This window comes from Colossoma macropomum, unplaced genomic scaffold (genome assembly GCF_904425465.1).
Source record: "Colossoma macropomum unplaced genomic scaffold, Colossoma_macropomum, whole genome shotgun sequence".
Taxonomy (NCBI): Eukaryota; Metazoa; Chordata; class Actinopteri; order Characiformes; family Serrasalmidae; genus Colossoma; species Colossoma macropomum.
The window spans coordinates 27,936,383-27,950,159 of NW_023494788.1; the positions used below are offsets into that span (position 1 = coordinate 27,936,383).

At 39.6% G+C, this 13,777-nt stretch overlaps 1 protein-coding gene across 2 annotated transcripts in view; it reads left to right on the forward strand.

Moving 5' to 3' along the window:
* Positions 1 to 13,777, forward strand: part of gria1a (glutamate receptor, ionotropic, AMPA 1a) — a 128,459-nt gene that overhangs the window by 67,161 nt on the left and 47,521 nt on the right. For both annotated transcript variants that reach the window (XM_036569002.1, XM_036569003.1), the window contains exons 6-9: positions 1,010 to 1,168; positions 5,572 to 5,739; positions 7,967 to 8,071; positions 10,100 to 10,210. In XM_036569002.1, the coding sequence (XP_036424895.1) occupies positions 1,010 to 1,168; positions 5,572 to 5,739; positions 7,967 to 8,071; positions 10,100 to 10,210 (543 nt within the window). The remainder of the gene's footprint in view (positions 1 to 1,009; positions 1,169 to 5,571; positions 5,740 to 7,966; positions 8,072 to 10,099; positions 10,211 to 13,777) is intronic.

Below are 13,777 nucleotides of genomic sequence, written 5' to 3' on the forward strand. Positions count from 1 at the left end.
AACTTGACGGCTCCATTATTTCACAGCACCTTTTAAATGCAGTTAGTGGGCGGGTCTGTGCGCAGTTTGTGTGAGCAGCTGCTGCCTTTGTAATTCAAACGTTAAATTCAGGTGCATTATGTGCACATATAGGGGATAGGGTTTGGGGCAGCCACCTCCTAGTAGAAAGTAGCCTAAATGATGATTTACTATAGACTTAGCTTATTCGTATCTCAGCTAATGCCTTGGATTTAAATAGATGGTAACATAATCCTTGTAAAAATCTAAGGTCTGAATACTTAAGTGTTTTTTCTTTATTTTTTTTTCTAAACATATTTCTACCTAAATACATTTTTGTATATATTATTTATATAGAGTTTATATAGACTATTAACTATTTTCTTAAAAAAAAAACAAAAGCAATGTTGATGCATATTTTTACAAGTTTTGTACCTACATACAAGTTTATACTTTTTTTGTGTTTATGTTGTTACCAGTTTATTAGCGCCTTCGATAACATAGTGTTTTCAGTTGATTGCGCTAGTATCTAGTTGATAATCTGTTTTATTAGTAGGTCACATCACTGTATTCCTGTGTTGTTTGTCACTGCATCTATACATGTGGGAAAAAATATTTGAAATTTACATTTTGTAAAAGCCAAAAACATTGATAGAGATAAGTCATCTTTTCTCAAGATCAGGAAAATTTACTGTAGAGATGGTCCCACAGTGTCCAGTCAACGTAGAGTACTGCATGTGATGTAAATCTTTTGGCCATTCCAGACGAAATGCTGAGACATCTTATACTATTTTCTTTCTGAATGTATTTCTATATAAATATCTCTATATCTAAATATTTTTTTTCTGTTTGATTTTTTCCTTTCCTCCAAACTACTTTGCATCCCTGTAAAGTTAACAATGTAGATGTCCTTTTTTTTCTTGTTTTTTTATTTTACCTACATGTATATTTATACTTTTCTTTTGTGAAGCTGTTATTTCCAAGGAATTTCTTCTGTTATTCTCTCTTGTAGGGGTTTCTGGACATTGATCTGACCGAGTTTAAGAAAGGAGAGGCCAATGTGACAGGCTTCCAGTTAGTGAACTATGACGATCCGAACGTGAGCCGGATAGTGCAGCAGTGGATGGACTTCGACAATAAAGACCCAAAAGTTCCCAAAAGAGGACTGAAGGTAAGGGCTGTCAATACCTGTCATGTTGCACAAATGAGCTGCACTCATTAACAAAGATGGAGAGTCGCCCAGATTTGAAGTGGGTGGTACAGAAAAAAAGACACTGCACAAACATGAGGCAATTTTGGAGTGAATCAGAAATGACGCCAATTACTACAGCGTTTATAGAGAGAGAAGAGAGGCGTCGCCTCAGAATTCAATTTAGCAATGGCATGCTGCTGTTTTTCTCTGACACACCGACCTGTTTATGAGAGGATACTCATTAGCTGACGCACATTTGCGCACATTTACTCACTCTTTTACAGCAAAGCATGAAAACAATCGGCATTATTTTAGGGCTGTCATGATTACTTGATTAAACTCAATTATTTGATTAAAACAAATGATTCAAAATCAATTTTATAGTTACCTTCTCAGTGAATCTACACACACACATTATCTAAGCCGCTTATTCTTCTGGATCCCGGGAGGTGCTGGAGCCCATCCCAGCACTCCTTGGGCGGAAGGCAGGAAACACAATGGACAGGTCACCAGCCCATCGCAGGGCCAGTCAATCTACAATAGTTGGAAATTAGCAAAATGAAAATGCATATTAAATTCTATGGGTATTTAATTCAGAGGTCTGCTACCTGACCCGAGCCCGACAGAGTCTGACAAAATATTGGGTTTTGGGACGAGCTTGGGACGATTTTCCACACTGGGGTCAGGTTCAGGTTTATTTGCTAATGAGTGATTTTTTTATGTAGTGATTTTGTTTTTATTATTTGGAGGAATATGCTAAGTAAATTTCCTAAACTCTCACACGTTTTCGCTTGAATACGTGCACTCCCTGTAACTGAAGACATTTGTAGGTTGTCTGTGTTTGCTGGATCAAGGAGGGCCAATCCTAAACTCATAGTGATCACAGGCAGGGGTCAGTAAACGAAGCAAGGATGAGTCAGAGAAACATCTAACAAGGAAGACCATGGCTCAAAACACGCAGGAGTACATGTATGGGCTGTAACTGACTAGCTGCAGGTGTGTGTAATGATTAGGGGTGGAGCCAGGGAAGAGCGATGCTGGAATGAGCCACTCCAGACCGGGCAGGTCCAGGTAAAGTCTCCCAGAGGGGAAGACATGTGACATATAGAGCAGTGTTTCTCAGCCTTGGTCCTGGAGAGCCTCTGCCCTGCGCTTTTAATGTTTACCCTACTGCCAACACACCTGATCCTGCTAATCAGCTCATTAACAGCCCATTATTGAGTTAGCGTGGCAGGCAAAGCACTAAAATGTGCAGGACAGTGGGCTTTTAGGAGCAGGTTGAGAAACACTGATATAGAGAGTATATTCTAGTATGTGTACAGCTAAGCTAATCCTCTTAATGAAATAAAAAGAAAGCTCACTAAAGTTTTTTCACTAACTGTTTAAAATTCCAAATGCAACAGGTTGTTATTAGTGTGTTAAACATTATGACCTGGTCATTACTTTAGATAAAGCATTCTGGCCATATACAGTACAAAGGTTGTAGTAGTATTTTGAGCTATGATAGCAAGAGAGCTGGCACGTCATCACTTCAGCAAAACCTTTATAGTGGATGTAGCCGTTCCTCACACCAGTCAAGTCAGTTTTGGCTACAGCAAAAGCTCAGCTTTCAGATAAGTTTGTAGAGTTTTTCTGTTGTTGCTTTGTTGTTGTTTGTTTTTCTGTCTTAGTAATGAAACAAAGCACCATGAAAGCATATCTGTGATAATCCATCTCTGTTAAGCCAGGAATACTCTTCCTGTTCTTTGGAGACAACTCACACTGCATGTATGAATCGCCCAACGTGTACGGCCTATGATTTATGTACTCACACCATACCGTCACACTCGGTCAGATTGACATGCAGCAATGTGGGGGCTAACACTGCGTGTAAAATGTGACCTCTACAAAGAGTTCTGTCTATGGACAATTTCTAATAAAGCTGTTGCATTCAAAACAACATGCTATGCATCGGAGTACCAAGTAAAAACAAGAAACCGTACTACAGCAGATTTGCTAAACTGTGAATTGAAGCTAAAACCAGGATGTGCATATGTGGGACAGTATAGCCACAATTGAAAAAATCATTGTATTAATGTTTACCTTGCAATTCGAAGCAGTCAAACAAGTAAAGTCGACATATATGCAGATGTGACTGTGATTATGTTTGCGTGGTTTTGGGTGCAAATTGCAAATAAATTTGTAAGATCTGCTCAAACTGTGAAACATGCGATCACAATTTCTGGCGTGATAGATAGATGGGTTAATTAGGTACAGATAGTAAATGTCCTCCCTATCCATTCATCAGCTACTCAGTTGGAGCTTGTTTAGGCAGTTAATCAGGCATCGCTTCCCCCCTCACACTGCACGTCAAACAACAGCCAATGATGCTGAAATTCAGGCCGAGCCTGAAATTCAGTCGGCAACGACCAAATCAGGCTTAAATACAAGCTGCAGTTGCACAGTGTATGCCTGGCTTTAGTGCATAGGGGGTTCAGGTCAGGTTTCAGGTTTACCGGTCACTCCTGGTTGGGTCAGGTCTCAAAGTTGCAGGTAGAGGTCGGGTCCAGGCTTTGATTTCTTGCCCAAACAGATCTCTAATCTACAGTAAGAAAACAAAGCCCGATAGACACACCTGTTTAGATGGATTTAGATGCGCAAGTCCTTTGATCATCTCTTTCCTGTAAAGTATTTTGGAATCTTTGAAAGGATATGCACGGTTTGTTATTGTTCGGTTAAAGGAATAGTTCTGAAACTGAAGGCAGCTGTCTCGATGCCTTGCTGCCTGTGCTGTCTCCAAAGTCAGTGCCTTAGAAGGCAGCATTGAGATGAAGGTTTCTGCAGCTGAACCGTGTTTGAAGTCCTTCAAAGGCAGCGATACGTCATGTTGTTGCCAAGATACGATAGCTCACTGCTCAATGTTAGCGTTAGACGTAAGCATGCTGAACTTTTTATAACCAAAGTAAAAAGTTTTGTATTTGTACACAAACCGCTCTCTCTCCTCCACTGTGCCAGTACTGGTGTCTTCTGCTATTTTTTCCTTACTGCATCAGTGCTGAAACAGAGGATTACACAGAGAGGGATGTGTAAGGCAGTGTAGGTGTATTCTTCACTGCCTTACACATCTTAAAAAACAGTCAAACCCAGGAACTTCAGCAGCAGTGTTTTAAACAAACACTCGATCCAGACATGACTGGGTGCCTTCTTGCCTCAGAATACTGTCTGAGAAGGCAACAGCTATGATTCTCCACTTACCCTAAGTGCAGCTGATGAGCCAAGACATGTTTGGGGTCCACATTTTGCTTCTTTTATAAGTGGCGTGGTTTATCTTTATTTTATGTGCGATATTATTCTAATTCTCTTACAGTGAGCAAGACTAACACTACTTACCTGCATAGTGAAATCCTCCTAGAGCTTGAAGGTGCAGTAATACTGGACGTTACACGGATGATAATGTAGTTCTAATTTGAGCTTAAATGTAGGTCAGGGCCCCCTTATTAACGTCTTGGAGCCCCCTGAATGTCTCAAAATCAAAATGCTAGGGGTTCCTGAAAATAAGCTTAGTATGAAGCTGTTCATTAAGGACAAATAGACACTCAAATACAAATACAGGGAAATGTGATTGTGTAGCTGCTTCACCAGCGAGCTTCTGTCTTTGATATTCTGAACTAGCTAACTAGAGATGCAGCACTGGTCTGCCTCAGGGTGGCACTGTAGAAGACTGGTTCACCCAGTTGGTATAACTATGCCTGGGATACCTCTGAAAATCTTTACAGTACTCCATAGCATATTTTTAAACCTGAAAACTTTCCCAAGAATTTCCCAAGAAACTGGTGGAAGGAGTGAATTATTAGTCATTTCTCAAACCAAAGACCAAAGAGATGTGTTAGATCTCAGTGAATGTGTGGAAGAGTTCATTTTCAAACTAGAAAAGAGCATTTCTTAAGAAGAATTGTTAAAACAAACATTTTGTTGCCACTAAAGCATCAATGTCACTATGGCAACTATAGCAGCCTACCAATGCTGGAGTAGCCAGCCAGCATGGGACCACCCCAGAGACTGGGGACTGCTTAAATGTATGAATAAGGAGTATCCATCTCATTTAACTAAGTCTTTTTAATGCACTTAAAAATGTGCTGACTTCCAGTGTTTGCTAGCACTGTTAGCCTAATAACTCCAGTTCTAAACTAAAGAAACATATGGACACCAGGTGTGTCTTGGCTGGTCAACTGTATTTAGGGTGAGTGGAAAGTCATGTGAGTTTGATTTTTCACTGATCTATTCCTTCCATTTTAATTGTTTATAGCCTGTACATTACTTGATAACTATTATAATTAAAAGTGACCGCCATACATTAATATAGCACTCTCCTCTGTTTCTTATTCTTCCTCTTGTGTGTCCAGTACACCGGAGCCCTCACGTACGATGGGGTCAAAGTGATGTCCACAGCCTTCCAAAACCTCCGCAGGCAGAGGATTGACATATCTCGTCGTGGCAATGCTGGCGAATGCCTGGCCAACCCGCCGGCCCCCTGGGGCCAAGGCATCGACATTCAGAGAGCGCTACAGCAGGTATTTCACCCTGAAGCAATCATATGCAAATAGACACATGCTTATGCATGCACACACACACACACACACACACACACACACACACCCATGCACATACACACACACACACACACAGACACACACACAGAGAACAATTCATTGTAACGCATAAACTAACTCACACACATGACTGGCATAGATTTAGATCTATTTTGAGAGGCCTGAATAGAGCACCAAGAAACAAATTACATCTCTATTCTGCCTCATAAAGTTCAGGCTGATTGGCCAAAGAGAGCAGAGCAATCGAATGTGACACGGCGGATAGTAAACAAACACAGTTGGCAATAAACCTTTATGTTGGTCATAATCTCATATGACAAGATATATTTATAAATAGATAAAAGAGAGAATGAACACCTGACTTCATTTTGCTAGCCTGAGGCAGCTTTATGCCTCTGTGCTGGTGGCGTCTTATGAAAATACCAACACAGAAGATACAAGCTGGCAGGCAGAATGCCATGAAAAGAAAACCTACTATGACTTGAAACCCTCTATAGGGATGTACTTGTTCTCTGTTTAAAAGGGTCATAAAAAGGAAAACGAATGCTTGTCTTGTCTGGAAGCATATATAGTATTTCGGGGCCTTATGATTCACAAAATTCATAATTCACTTCGATACAATATAATGATGTGTTGATTCAGTACATTTTGTGATACAGGAAAATAAGGAGATCCTGAAACAAATGTGTCCCAAGTTAGTATGTTAATTGTGCTGTATTCATGTTTTCTTTTTTCAGTTTATTACAACATTGTAGAAGTGCAACATCTAAGGCTTTTACAGTGGCACATTGAGATGTTGCCTGATCTATTCAGGCCTTGTACCTGATATTACCTGGAATTAACATCTGTCTGGTCAGTCTGATGGCCATTTTAAGTCTGCAACAACTAATTAACAGGAATGAGCTGCAGTTTGAAACTGTTGTATGTCTAAACTATACACTGACCAGCCACTGCATTAAGTGCAGCTACCTTGTTTCTACACTCTTTGTCCATTTTATCAGCTCCATTTACCATATAGGTGCATTTTTAGCTCTGCAATTACAGACTGTTGTCCATCTGTTTCTCTGCATTATTTGTTATCCCCATTTTAATCTGTTCTTCAATGGTCAGGACCCCCTCAGGACCACCACAAAGCAAGTATTATTTGGTGGTGGATCATTCTCCGCAGTGCAGTGATACTGACGTGGTGATGGTGTGTTAGTGTGTGTTGTGCTGGTATGAGTGGATCAGACACAGCAGTGCTGCTGGAGTTTTTAAACACTCACTGTCCACTCTATTAGACACACCCACCTTGTTGGTACACGTTGTAGATGTGACATCAGAGACAGTAGCCCATCTATTGCTGCACAGTTTTTTTAGTCATCCTCCAGTCCTTCATCAGTAATCACAGGACGCTAGCTGGGTATTTTTAGTTGGTGGACTATTCTCAGTCCAACAGAGACACTAAGGCATTTTCACTGAGTTGGGTATTTTCCTCATGTTTTTACATATATGAAACAAATTGAAAGCCTAGCTTTGTAGTCATGGTTCTCCACTGCTATACTACATATCGTCACTGTCTGGACAAAATCTTGGATCTCCAAAACGGCAACTTTATTATATTTTAGCATTATTATTATTATTATTATTATTATTATTATTATTATTATTTATTAACTTATACTAAAGTTAATGTAACAAGTTTTTTTTAGACCATTTCTATTGGCCTATTCATCATGAAACTTTAACACAAATTATGCAAAAAAGTAATAAATAGCAAAAATGGAGATACAAGGTTTGTGCATGACAGTGATGATATATTGCACTCAAACAAACACTTCATGATGTGTGTGAGAAAGTCCCTGGTGTGGTGCTGTATTCGGTGGGTAAAGTGTTCCAGACGGAGGCAGGCTTTCTCAGACTAGCCTGAGGCTGTGTGTGTGTGACGTGAGTGGTGAAGGCTGGAGTGAGGGAATTCAGCCCGTCTGAGGCAGGCTGTTGAAGCTGTTGAAGCAGATGCTGAGCTGGATCAGTTAACCCCATCATGCAGCCCGAAATCGCCCTCTGCTACATACACAGGGGAGCGCACTGAGCAAAAAATACACTTCCCACAAATGCATCAGAGAGAGCGAGAGGGAAAAAAAGTAATGGCACTCGAGCTCTTTCATCTTTGTCTCACTAAAGCTTCCTCTCGGGGCTTTTGTCTTAGGTGCGGATCGAGGGCTTAACGGGACACATCCAGTTTAACGAGAAAGGCCGGCGGACCAACTACACGGTCAGCGTGATGGAGCTCAAACCCACAGGGCCAAAGAAAGTAAGTCCAGACATTTCAGCTGCAGAATTAAATTCTGCTTAAGCTAAAGACACAGCTTTGACATGTAAAGAACATGATCTACCAAAGCCACACGATTTATATCTTGTTAGTGTCACAGACACATACAAAAAATATATACTAAAAATACAACATACAATACGGTGCAGAAGTCAGAGACCACCCTTCATTTATTTCATTGCCAGTTAAAACAATCATTAAACACAAGTGATTCATTTTTTCAGGAGATATTTCTGAGAATATTAGATATTAATATTATTAATGTATTATTATGAATTAGATATAAGATGCTAACCTGCTTGCTTGAGGAAGGGAAAGTCATGAGAAAACAGCCCCAACAACCATGCAAGACCTGGTAGACCAGCAGAACTGTCACCATCAGATAAACATTACTTAAAGTCTTCACCTTTGAGAGAGAGGAGAAAATCAAGCTTCCAAATCAAATCAGATCAACTCTCTCAGATCTGGAAAAAAAAAAAAACCCACAGGTGTGGATCCACTGTAAGAAAACAGCTCAGTGCTATGGGTCTGAGAAAGCAGTATCACAGCAAATGTAATTGACATAAAACAATATTTCATTTTCATAGGGGAGCTAAAAACATACCTCACACTTCACCTTTTAATTTTACTCTGAATGAACAAATTTATAATAAACCCTTAGCATCGTATTTCTTTTATACAGTGATAGAAAATGCAGTTGCATACAGAAATCTCCAGTTCCACATGCAGATACATTTTACACACATACCAACTACTCCGAGAGCAGATTTTGATGAGTGAAAGACCTCCTGCACTCAAAAATGTGTTTTTAAAATGGTTAACTCCTCTTTTATGGCTTATCTCGATTATACGGACTGATATTTTTATCAAATGTTACCATAGCGCAGAGCTCACATTTTCCCAGTGAAAGCACAGGCTCAAATCTGAGCAGTGCTTGTTAGCATTGGAGGCTAGCATTAGTTTAGCGAGAAGGCCTAAACAGCTTTACAAACAACCATGCAGGTTCATTCAAGCTCACTGAAGCCTCACTGATGCAAATTTAGGGAATACAGACTCAAATCTGAGGGAGTGCCTTTGAGTGACTGGTGCAAGAGTGGCATAAAGACAGAATCTTACAGTGGGAGTCAAGGCCGTTACACACCAAATGCACACCAAATCTTCATAGATTGGGCAAATGCTGACATTGGGCTTCTGTCCATTTTAGAAAAGAGAAAGTAGCGTGAAGAGCTTCGTCGCTACATTCAGAAGCTGAAACTTTTAAGTGCTTCTACATGTAACTCCATGTTTGTAGCCCAGTTTGAGCTCCATTTGAGCTACTTTTTGGATATTCGAATCCTTTTAGTATATGTGAAAATGTTCCAGTTCCAGCCAATTTGTCATCTTAGGTTTCGTCATACCAATGCCAGAGATGACCACATTTGGTCAGCGAGTTCTTGATGCTCATGAAAGTTCACAAAAATTGAACCTGCCACAAGATATCATCAGATGCACACATGCTCCAATTAATTTACTGTCGTCTGAAAAAATCGCACAAATAAATTGTGCTTGGTGTGTAACAGCCTTTACAGTGGAACATTGTTTCTGCTCTTCCTTGAATGTAGATGAGGGAGGGGAAGGGGTGCGGTTTAGAAAAAGGGAACATTTATGATTTGCATAATTGTGCATATTAATAGATTTTGCTTTCATTCAAATAATTAACAGTTTACACATAGACAATTTAAACATAGATTTTTTTTTGCAGTTTAAATTATGACTCTAGGTGTACATTAAAGGCGATATAGCCCTTGAGCTGAATGTATCGCTGATGATACTTTGGGCAAGATAAGGTTAAAAGAAAATCCTATCACTTTTGGAAAAAAATTGATCTATTATTGTAATTGAGATTTCATGTTACAGAGAAAAGTAAAGTAAGCGCTGCACAAGTAAGGTTTTGCTTCTTTTGGGATATTTTGTGGAGGTTTGTGATCTCACTCCTCATTTCTTTCCTGTGATTTCTTGATTTGTTCTCAGGTGGGTTACTGGAATGAGGATGAGAAGTTTGTGAGCACTGCAGCTTTCGCGCCAGGCAACAATGACACCCACGGATTTCACAACCGCACGTACATCGTCACCACTATCCTGGTATGGCTTCTGTATAGCGGCTTTAGCTCGAGCGCAAAAATGGATTTAAACCTCAAGGCCTGGCACTGGGGATGAAAATATGGATTTTACAGCAGAAGTTCTTCAAAGCTTCTGTGTATTAAGAATACATTGTCGTGTTGTTCTCAGTAGGAGGACATTGTTTTTCTGTTGTCTTCTAAATATGGAAAAGAGGATGCCGCATTTTGCTCCTGAGCGCTGCCGGTTTCCACAGCCTGTAGATGTGCATTTTTCCCGGCCCTCTGTGAGATGATGATAGTGGCGTGCGGTTCAGATAAGAGCACAAAGCCGCTGTTGCACTGGATCAGTGAATGAGACATTACTTCTGCTCTCCCAGCCGAGTGTTTTCATCTTATCCTTAAAGGCGGGGCTGGGATTGAATTCCCAGCAGAAGCCGAAAATTCATTTTCCTCTTCTACTCCCTCTGTTCTCTCGTTCTACGCTGAGCTCCTCGCCCTCACCATATGTTTTAGTAATTCCTTCACATCCGAGACTTCACAGGGCATTTATTCACCTTTGATATGTGGCCTGTCCATCTCTTGGCTGGACGGGGAAAGGGCAGAGTGTGTAGGCAGGCCTGCTGATGGAGGGACGTGGGGGGAATGGGCGATGGAGCTGAAGAGAGGGTGCAGTGTAGAAGCTAAACTCTCACTTGGGAGCTGAACAGAGAGCAGGAGTCACTCTGAAATATGCAGTGTGTCCTACAAGGCCTCGCTCGGCAAAGAAACCGAATGGCTTCGTAGGTCAGGGTGCTGTTCTATAAGAGCTAATATTCTGGGAATGTTTAATTCCTGGCATCATAGATAATATATAAGTTGGCCTGCAGTGTTTGTCCAGTGCACTTATTACAAAGCATTTAGCTTTTATATGCACTGCTCATCAAAAGAGAAATTTTCAGAGTGATTTTTTTTCTCTTTTTCTATTTCTGGCAGCAGAATGTCATAATATTTAGTAGCTTGTCTTATTTTCTCAAAATAATGACTTCTTTTCACTTTTTCCTCTATGTAATTACTTATTTATCATTAAAATAATGAGGTATTCAATTTCAAGAATGCAAGTGGGTATTTCAGCATAAAAGTATTTAAGATACTACATCATTATTCTGACATTGTAATGCATTATTAGGAGATATTAAGTAATTATGTTGAAAAAGCAAGAAAATATAACTATTCTGAGATACTAAATCAATATTTTGATATACTGCTGCCCAAAACAGGGAAGGAGAAAAAAATCATTGGCATCGAATCCCAGCAGTACCACACAAAAGGCTAATATTATGGATTATACTAATGGCCAATACCAGTAATACCGTGGATCACTATTATTGAGCAGTGTTTTCAGTAAACTGACATAATGCTCAGGCTGTATAGAAATCTATGAAAATATAGAAACAGATTATGTATCAGTAATATATTTAGCCTATTTCAGTATATTTAAAGTGCAGTTTGTTTGTTCTTTCTTTTCTTTCTTTCTTTTATTTCTTTAAATGTTCAGTTTTTCGTGTTCAGAGTTAACTGTCTAGCAGTGTGCTGTTACTGAGTGAGCTGTGAGCAGGGCTTCAGGTAGTGTCTCCAGAAATCTCCCCAGGTTGTCCAATCATTCTGAAATATAACAATTGAACAGCTACCTCATATTACAGAAAAACATTCTCAACTTTTAGTGTCAGTTAATGTAACAAGATTTATTTTTATGTTACTCTGGACTATTTTTGTTGGTTTGCCATGAAATTGTGCCAGTGTAAATGAAAGCTGGCATTTTCAAATTATGTTAACAAATAAACAAACTAAAAAAAACGAGAGCCAAAATTGAGATTCAAGGTTTGGTTTCAACAGTGACAATATAGAAATATGCAAACCAAATAATGACAAATTTGTAAGTTGTGCCTCTCCATGTTGTTGCTCTGTAGGTCAACTGTTAGTGGATTATCGCGCCTGAAACACAAACATGAATTATGAAACCAATCCATCAGGTACAGATCACCTCTAATGCTATGTGAAATTCATGTGTTTTCATATTATTATTAACGGTAAAAATAGTAATAGTAAAAATATTTTCTAACTAGAAATATAATTTGAATACTATTACATATAAGAAATTTGGATGCTTGATTAGCTACACTGGTTGAAATGTCCACCTCCACACAATCTCTTTGATATCAGCCAGATGACGAAAGCCTCATTATCAGCTTTTTGCATATTTATGACAAAAGTAAAAAGCTTGCTGATCCACAACTGAGCTGAGTACCCAACATGAAATGGTGTGCCCCAGCAGAGGTGAGTCCATGTTATGGCTTTTAGAAGGCAGTGGCTTTGACAGGGTTATTTTCAGCGAGTGAGCCAGGTTCTGGTATTGTCTTGTGCATCAAGAAAGAGCACCCAATCCGCTGCGCTGAAACGACAGGCTGATTCTACTTCTGGACGGCCTGTAATATGAGGTAGCTGTTCAATTGTTATATTTCAGAATGATTGGACAACCTGGGGTGATTTCTGGACACACTACACCTGAGGCCCTGCTCACAGCTCACTCAGTAACAGCACACTGCTAGGCAGTTAACTCTGAACACGTGAAACTGAACTAAAATAAAAGAAAGAAAGAACAAACAAACAAACTGTACTGGAATGTACTGAAAGACGCTAAATATATTACAGATAAATAATCTGATTCTATATTTTCATGTGTTTATTTTACGGTCTGACCAATATATCAGTTCTCTGAAAAATATTGGTCAGGAATAGCGACCCATGGCATTACTGGTATCAGCCATTAATATAATCCATATTGTGATGAAAATTAGCTTTTTGTGGCACCGCTGGGATTCAATACCTATGAGTTTTTCTCCTATTAAGTTACTTTTTTGAAGAAATCACATCTCATTCCTGTTAGACTGGTTTCTGGCATTTTCTAGATGCACCAAACAGTTTATACATCAATGCATGGAGTGCCAAGATTTTTTTGTTTTTCTCCAGCTGTGGCCATTTTGCCAAATAAATTATAATCAGATGGATTTATCTAGTTATGTGCTAATTAATTAGTCAACATCACTTTCTTCAAAACATCATTTTCAGAAATGTAAGACATCAAAAAAACAAAGACCTACTTTTCTTCACAAAGTTCAGCTGTTGTGATTCAGTTCACTCTCTTCTTGGTGGTTCATAGTTTTGGGGTGCAGGAGGTGGAACAAACCACTCCAGTTTCTGACTGGTTTCAAAGTAAATTGCATCAGAGAGAACCGGCTTTCCCACTCATTTCCTTTGAGACAGAGAGATTTTTTCAAATTATGGCTACAAGTAGTTCGCCACCTGATGCTGATATTGAGGTAATGTGAAAAAATCATTGAGGATCTGCAGCGATCACTTCTTGGCAGAGGATTACCAGGGAACTGTCTAAGGCTTTCTCATGGTCTAAGTTACAGTCTGTGAGGTAGATTTATCCTTGAGTGACTGTATGAAATTATTTGGCCTTCATACTCTTCGGCAGACGACAGCAACTCAGAAAGTAGCAACATAGGCAGGAACACATGTCTGGGAAGTACTCCCGGCACAGCGGATG